This window comes from Chanodichthys erythropterus, chromosome 21, assembly GCF_024489055.1.
Source record: "Chanodichthys erythropterus isolate Z2021 chromosome 21, ASM2448905v1, whole genome shotgun sequence".
Classification (NCBI taxonomy): Eukaryota; Metazoa; Chordata; class Actinopteri; order Cypriniformes; family Xenocyprididae; genus Chanodichthys; species Chanodichthys erythropterus.
Genome location: NC_090241.1, coordinates 24110359 through 24119242, shown reverse-complemented (window position 1 = coordinate 24119242; position 8884 = coordinate 24110359). Strand labels below are relative to the sequence as shown.

General features: G+C 36.5%; 1 protein-coding gene across 1 annotated transcript; it reads right to left on the bottom strand.

Moving 5' to 3' along the window:
• Positions 1 to 2040: 2040 nt before the first annotated feature.
• Positions 2041 to 8668, bottom strand: lnp1 (leukemia NUP98 fusion partner 1). The gene is made up of 4 exons (XM_067373652.1): positions 8495 to 8668; positions 6065 to 6307; positions 2504 to 2602; positions 2041 to 2193 (listed from the first exon to the last, which is right to left on the bottom strand). The coding sequence occupies exons 1-4, from the start codon at positions 8642 to 8644 to the stop codon at positions 2041 to 2043; spliced, it is 645 nt and encodes a 214-aa protein (XP_067229753.1). The 5' UTR covers positions 8645 to 8668.
• Positions 8669 to 8884: the final 216 nt, after the last annotated feature.

Below are 8884 nucleotides of genomic sequence, written 5' to 3'. Positions count from 1 at the left end.
ATCATCTCATCTCACTGTATGTTCATTATTTCACAGTTGGCGCTCACTCACATAGTAATTGAACTAAATAACATCCTGGTACCAAATCTATAAATGCAATATGTGCTGTAAAAACAGTAATATCACGTATAATATCACAATAATAGCACTATATAAAAATTTTGCAACAATGTAGGTATATCTTGATCTGTGAATATTTAATTAGAAGTGTGGTTTTAGTACAAACAACATATTCTACAACTCTGAAACTTATATTTACATTTCTGATAATCAGAAACATCACAATACAATGGACAGTCTAAAATTCTCTGCCTTTCAATTTGGCATGTGTTAATGGGTAATGCAGATGTGCATTTTGTGCAGTACATGAGTGGAGAGACTGACAAAGACAGAACAAAAAGGCTCTGTGGTCATACACTTAGCATGCACAGTTTTTAGCCTAGCCAAACATCCTGTCCTCATGATACCACATAGGAAAATAAGCAGGAAAGACAGAAAAGGAGGGTAAGGAATGAAGAGAGCTGAGGCTCTTGAGATTCATATAAAGATGCATATCTAAAACTCTTATCTCAGGGAGTGTGTGCAAGTAACAGACCATATAATCATGCAGGATTGCTACACACACTCGCCTCTACTTTATTCAAGTCTTTAACCCATGCCTCCACCCAGAGATGATGGTCTTGTTTCATTTTTATTTCCATATAAACATACTAAATCAGTGACAGGAAGCAAACAGACATAGAAAGTGAAGAATATGGAGATTGTCAGGGAAACCAGTAAAAGGGTTCAGGCATGATCACATGAACTCAACAGGTGGGACATGACTGTCTCTGCCAAAGCCATTTCTCAATGCTCTGTAAGAGAGGAAAGTCAAATTATGGAGGGTCATAAAAATGGAAAACGACTTGAACATGCATCTACACATGCTAAAAATATTGAAACAATATTGCTTTTAAAGAACTGTAAGGTTAGCAAAACACTATCAGACTGTATATAAGTTTACATGATCTTAAAAAACTTTTGATCTACATATACACTCAAAAAAAGGTTCTTGGCATCTGGTTATATGAAGAACAAAAGGTTCTTCAGAATATTATATAGAATATATTCTTCATCCTAAGAATTTTTTATTATTATTTTAAGAACTGTTCCCAAAGGAAAAACCTTTGTAACCTTTATTTTTAAGAGTGTATATGCTTAGACACATGAATTTCTTTTCGACAAATACACATTATTAAAACAAAAAAGACTGATAGTGTGTGACATAAATGCTAAAGGAAACAAAGACTTGCCAAAAGTTTGTGTATAAATAAATCTTAACCCATAACATTTTATTTTACTGAGCAGTGTACAACAACAGAGGCATGATGGCATGCATGAAAAACAGATCTGTTGACCTTCTAGGGGCAAAACCGTGGCCCACCATTGATTTCCATTACAGTGGCGTGATTAGCCACCAGCTAATTTCCAGCATGTGCTTTGAACAAGCTACTGTATCTTCACAACTGCAAATCCTGACATATGACCTGCAAATTCAGGATATTACCATATTTTACCAATATAGCCCTAATCATTTTATATTCACAGTTTGGTTTTCTAATCCAAAATAGCTGTATATTAACTCTGAAATTCAAAATTTGCTTGACAGTTCACTATACACAGACTAAAATACCCATATGTTTCATATCATTCTTACCAAAGAAAAATGACCTTAAAAGTCCTTAAGACATTTTTAGTTGTAATATAATATATATATATAATTTATGTATAATATATATAACTTATCAAATGTAAATGACTTGGAATGAAAAAAAAAAAAAAAAAAAAGAAATAAAAAATGCTGGTATCTAATTCTTTGCTTTGCTGATTTTAAAAAGGGGGAAAAGACAACATTTCCTGCAAACAAGAGATCACCAAGTTCTTTTTAAGCAAAAGTCTTGTAAGGCTATACACAAACTAAAATTAACAATTTCAAATTTACTGTGGTTTTTGATAATACACTGAGTGATTACCGAACTACTATTGGTACACTGGAAACAATCAACGCTGTCTACGTAAAGAGAGTTGACGACGAGGCAAGCGATATTCCTCTTGTCCAGGGCAGAACGGTGTCTCCTTCCCTCGTTCACATGCAGGTGCAGAACTCCCGCTACGTGGGCGTGTGCGGTGCTCCGGCCATTTTGTCAGCACAGTCTATAACCAGAGACAGAATATTCAGTGTCATAGCTGGCATAGAGCTGCAAGCAACCAGACAAACGGCATGCATGCCAGGAGGGAAGAAGAACCAATTTTGAAAATCTAACCCACTGCTTCAATTAACATGGGGTGTCTGGACTCTGCCACTAATGAGGTTACACTTTGAACCCCACCTGTATGTTGAGGAAAAGGGAGCACATGCAAGATACTGATCAAGCGCTATGGGTGTACTGCAGTAATGTTGATGGGATGGATTTGGAGCTGTTAGCAGGCAACAAAGGAGAGAAGTGATGCAGGAAGTGTTTACCTCTTTATGAAAATGATGGCTGCAGTTAAGCTCTTGGATGCCACCCCTTCCATTCCGTAGTTCTTCATGGCAAATAAGACATATGCTATCTGAATCACCCTAAAAATAAAGCAGCCAAAATCATCTAAAATATATTATAGGGCACTGATGCAGTATAAATGTAGTGTATATTGCAGTATACACTAACACAACCATTCAAAAGTTTGGTGTTGGTAAGATTTTTTTAAATTAAGTTTCTCGTGTTCACCAAGGCTGCAATTTTTTTATCAAAAACACAGTAAAAAATAGTTGTATTGTGAAATATTGTTACAATTTAAAATAATTATTTTGTATTTGAATACATTTTAAATGTAATTATACAGCCATTACTCCAGACTTCTTTGTTACATCCTTCAGAAATAATTATAATAGGCTTATTTGGTGCTTAAGAAACATTTATGTTGAAAACAGTTTTGCTGCTTAATATTTTTGTGGAAACTGTGATACTTTCTTTCTTTTTCAGGATTCTTTGATGAATAAAAAAGTTCAAAAGATTAGCATTAATTTGAAATAGAAATCTTTTGTAACACTATAAATGTGTCACATTTGATCAATTTAATGCAATTAAAAAAAATCTTACTGACCTTAAACTTTTGAACAGTAGAGTATATTATACACCATACAATAAAGTCTTTCATTTTCGCATATAGCACTACGGAACTTTTTGCCCTTTTATTGCCATCTGTGGTTAAATAGTAAAACTGCATGTCACACAAAGTAGTTATTTTACGTACATTTTGCTTCAGCACGGCTTTTATACACGGATGAATGTAATGGTTTGATGGATCCATTGTTTTCCGGTGATCACCATCAGAGTGTCATGCTGCTGACGGTAAGAAGTTCCATCAAAAGATATCAGAAAAAAAGTGTCATCTGAGCATTTAAAGGTATGATAGGGAATTTCAGATAGGCTAGCAATAGAGTACCTCAGGGATGACGTGTTTTTGTAGGCCAACCCAGAAGTTAGCGGCGCACGAGTACCCTCGATCGAAAGCCTATTCATTTTTCCCATAGACTTTTGGAAAATCGCAAAAACTAAGCTCAGTGTTTAACAAAGGGTTATGACAGTTACATGTTTTGTCTATCAAGATAATTTTTTACTAGTTAACACAACATTTATACATTTTGAAGCCTAAATAAAGTGGTCAGATATAAAAAGCTAACAGTAAACTTTAAACAGACTACAGCACACCATGGTCGCGGATCAACGTCACCACCAAGCTTCCTCAAACGTTATTTAAAAAGCAACTTTATTTAAAAACATGCTCACTGATTATGATCTGCGCTGTGTATGAATACTTCACTTTTTCATGAGAAATGCTGTCCAAATGTCCTGTTTGTCATGATGACATCTAAAGTCCCCACCAAAGGAAGTAGTCTCTTTTAGCAATTTGTTAGCAACCGCCCTTTTTAAGACACAATAAAGGTTTAAAAATCACAAGCCGATTATAACTGGTGTGTTTTATGTCATAGATCAAAATGTGATATTTAGAGGCTTTGTTAACCACAGACCTTATTTCAGGAGATTTAGCAAAAACCCATTCAAAAAACCCCTTGACTTCGGGGCGATGGAACTGAAAGTCCTAAAATGCTAACTCTCTTCTGGGTTTTGCCTTGCCTGGCAAGGCCAGACTGATATATCTTCTACAAGATATATCAGTCTGGTCAGTCCGCCCTCCGTCGCGATTCGAGTCAACTCCAAACCGTACCGTGCAATCAGATTTGTTTATTTCAGGGACGCAAACAGTGTCACTCTAGTGCGGTGAAAGTCCCTTCAATATCTACAAAGATTGCGCACAGGAGACCCGAGACTTTTCGCTGTTGACTCTCTTGTCGCTTTGCTAACGTCATATCCGCCCTTCTCTGATTGATTGGTTTACTCCGCTTCCTGTTTGCTCGGATTTGCTCCGCCCTAGAAATCGAATTGATTCAATGGCCGAGGTTTTGCCTACAAAAACACATCATCCCTGAGGTACTCTATAGTCTCGCTTAGCCTGACCTTCAGACTGATGGCAGATGGTCTGGACTCCATTGCAGATTTCATTGGACAAGAACTGCCAAAGAGGACGTTTGACTGACATGTAACGCAACCAATCACAGTTTGTTTCGTTCCACGTCATGTTCAGATGCGTGAAAATGTAAAGTCCGGTGTTCTTCTAATAAATGATTCATTCAAGAGCGTTGTGCAAGTTTACTGTGACAACGGAGCCGCAAACTTTTGAATATCCACCGTTTAGTTGATCCTGGTAAGCGCTCATTGTCACAGTTGTAAACAATGGCATTCTTCTTCCACAAGGTGGTTTGGCATTTGTTTCAAGGCAGACCATTAAAGGGGCTATATGTAGAAATGACACCCAGTGGTCGAAATAGGTACTGCAGTCAAAATTCAAAATATTGTTTGCCCCGCCCCCTCCTTCAAAGATGCGGGTTGCCAGCTTGAGGACACGCAATAAGAGGGAGCGCAATTGACAATGAAAGCTGAGGAGAATTACACACTGTAAGCTGATGAGTTGATTTTTATACAAAGTTCTGGCATGAAACTCTAATGGGCAGGCTAATAGGTCATTTAACACAACCTACTAATTATCACATCATTATCTATAGGTCGCAGATGATTGGTTCCTGCTGTGTTAGTAGCCAATGAGCTTGCATGCTTAATCTTTAAATGCATGAGTTAACATTGCTTTTCTTCAGAAACCCTCCACCTTCCCCAGCTCCACCTGTATAGATCTGCTACGGTTATTCATGTACGCTATATTGTACAGCAGCAGCATGTCTTACTTGCTCACAGCAGCGTGTCGTGTATGTATTGGCAGTAGCAGCAGCAATAATCAACAGCAGCAGCAATAAAGCAGCAGCAGCGTAGCAGATCTATTCCGCCAAGACCAAATATATCTACATTGTCATATCCATTACCATGCAAACACTCCAAGAGTTGTCATGGCAGAACTGTTTTTTGCATAGTCTTGCAGAGCATAGTCTGTAAAGCATCATGAGATGCCATTAAATTACCTCATGTCTCAATTTAAGCACATAACATTACAACTAGAAGCTAAAGTTTTGCCTGAATGGGCAGCCTGAGGCCAAAGAGCCAAAGTTCTGTATTCTGGAGCTGGCCCCGCAACCAAAAAATAAGATCTCTGACTTGTATACCACCTTACTGCTGCAGATTAATTTCAGATATGATAGTGTTGCCATAGAAATGCATGGGACGTGAACAGCTCTGAGAAGAATGTCACGGGCTGTTTAGGTTCAGGAGGAACTGTAAAAGGGAGCTGCTGTTTGTTTGAAACGCTCATGACTGTCTGTCTATGGGTGCTTCTCAGATGGAATGCTGCATCCATGCAGTGAGGCTGTGTCCTAGTCCTTTGGAAGTTGTAGGCTAGTGTTCACCTCAGCATTAAATGCTAGAATGAGATTCTCTAGTCTAGTCTAAAGTGCTCATACATGGCTTTGTCACATGTTTCCCCGGCACGAAAATACTATATGTATGTGACATGCATCATCTGGTCTCTCACTTACATTTGATATCGTCTTCTGGTTGTGGAAACGCAGCCTCTTCTCTAAGCACTCGGAGAGCTCTGGAATGGTGGTGATATGGCATTCAGGTCCCCCCACTTTGGTTCGGCTGTTTTCGTCTGAAGACACACGGCGGGCACGAGGATGAGAATGCACCTCCTTCTCCTCACGACTCTTTAGGTGGACAGGGAGAGGGGCCATGTTGTTAGCATGGAGATGGCTCAGCTGCATGGCTTCTAGCTGAGACTTTTCAGTACAGAAACCAAGACAGCAAGAGAGGGAGAAAGACCATGACATAGGAATGGGATAGAAAGAAGAGATAAGCTACATATTCAAATAATTAGAATCTTCCAATGCTAAATTAAATAATTTCATTAATGATTATTGTTTGTTTGCACATTTTAAAGTGGTGCATATTTGATATTGAGCTGAATGACATCATTGGGTTAATAGTCATAATTTCCTATTGCAAATGAATGAAGTTAGTATTGTAAGGCTCAATATGAACAACCGCACAAGACAGATAATTGCAGTAAATAGACATAATAGTCTGTAAGCTCTGCCACGGCAAGGGTCAAAATAGGTTAATTATTCTTGAGCAGTTCATAATGACTTGTGTAAGCATTTCACTTGAAGTCAAGCTAATCATAGAAGCTTTACCTATTAACCTTGAGCTGTTTACTGTCATTACTCTCTCTTATGCTGGATTACATGTACACTGGTTACAAATGTTCTCCATCTCATACTGAGTATGTATGCATTCCCAAAACTAATTTCCTGATGTAATACATATTTCAAATATGGATAGCTGCTGCTTGTAGATCAATACACATTTCAAGAAAAATGAACAGAGAACTGCCACATTCTGAGAAAAAATGATATAAACCTATTTAACATGCCACCATGACACTATGGAAGCCTAAAGTCAAAAATTCACATAAAAAAAAAAAAATATATATATATATATATATATATATATATATATATATATATATATATATATATATATATATATATATATATATATATATATATATGTATGTACCACAAATACTTCCTAGGAAGATTCTGGAGCAAAATTAATTCAAATAATTCAGTATGCTTACCAGTCAGATGCATATAAAATCATGCAAAGCCACTTCAGCTGGTGACTTTTGGAATAGCACTCTGTGGCCTTTTTACATTGATCACATTCAGATCTGAGCATAATGAATAATGTGATTATTTTAGCTACAACGCTAACAGATACCATGACATAAAGCTCTAGTGAAAAAGCTAAACTTATGCAAGAGGCTTTTCATTGTTTTAATGTTAATTTTATTTTAAAGAAAAAGCTGCTCTTTAGTCAGTATATTCTAAATGTCATCAGTTATTAGACAATGTGCAGAAGGTTAACATATATAAATTTTGATCACCATTACATTTAAATTCACAATAACATGTGTATAGATGTAAATCAAAGTGATGTCCATTCTTGATTTAAGAAAATTATAAATGGTAGCTAATAACCTGTGCTGAAATAATATATTATATATATATATATATATATATATATATATATATATATATATATATATATATATATATATATATATATATATTTAAATAGTAATACGTCTTTTTTTTTTTTTTTTAACATTCATTCCTGTTGTACATTACGTACATGTAAGGGGGCTGTGAGGCATGAAAAAGAGGCATGTGGTGCACTGATTTGTGGGGGAAGAGAACAAATTGCTGCTGGGCCTTGTACCACCTCTAATCAGAACACACCTTCCTGTTTTCACAGAGGTTCTCTTCCAAAATGCATTATTTTTTCCAGCTTTGTTTTCAAGATCAACTGAGTCTGCATGTCAAAAACAGTGCAAATCCTGCCATAAGCATTAAACAAACAATAGACCCCCCATTTGTCTTATAGATTTGATTTTTTTTATATTATATTATATTATATTATATTATATTATATTATATTATATTATATTATATTATATTATATTATATTATATTATATTATATTATATTATATTATATTATATTATATTATATTATATTATATTATATTATATTATACACCTTATTTTAAACATAAGAGAAGGCACAGCCATATGTAAATTGAATGTGTCTGGCTTCCGGTCTCATTAATTTCTAGTTACTTTTAGCTGTATAAAACAGCTGCTTGATATTGCAAATTAGTATTTTTCATCATATGATTCTAATGTATTGTCGTAACTATATAAACACTGGTTTGTAGACCAAAATGTCTTACCATTTTTACCGCACTTTGTTGTTATAAATATCTTTTTTGATTGTAGTAAAATGCAAAGTTTAATTTAATAATCCAATCTGGGTTTTGTTTAGTAATGTACATTCATATGTTTCATCTCTGATCATTCACATTCCTCTAACATCATTCCACATGAGTGATCACTACCTTACCATGCTGGGCAAAGAGGCACGGCGGTCAGCTTTATTGCGGGAGGGCCTCCTGAAACTCCTCTTCCTTTCTTTAGAGTTCTCGTCCCCGTGCCCCCAGTAACTGCTCATCCACTTAGTGAAGTTCCCATCATCGTCCTCCTCATTGTCCATAAGAATCGCGGGAAGCAGACGAAGAGACAGCTTGGGAGCTAGTGTGTGGAGCTCTCCGTGAGGCTCCTTTCTTCTGGAAAGAAACTAAGCAGGGTGCAGTTGGCGTAAGATGATCCAGCTGGGTCAGACGGGGCTGCAGCTGCTGCTGATGTTGTCCTGGAGCTTCTCGGGAACTCTTTCGTTGAAGGCAATGTGAGGTCCAGACTCTAGACTGTGGACGATAGGCTGGGCTTGGCTTTG

Coding starts and splice junctions, on each gene's coding strand:
- lnp1 (XM_067373652.1), bottom strand. CDS start 8,644: ATGGACAATGAGGAGGACGATGATGGGAACTTCACTAAGTGGATGAGC. Junction 6,308..8,494: donor GTGCCTCTTTGCCCAGCATG/GTAAGGTAGTGA, acceptor TGTACTGAAAAG/TCTCAGCTAGAAGCCATGCA. Junction 2,603..6,064: donor ACCAGAAGACGATATCAAAT/GTAAGTGAGAGA, acceptor CTTTATTTTTAG/GGTGATTCAGATAGCATATG.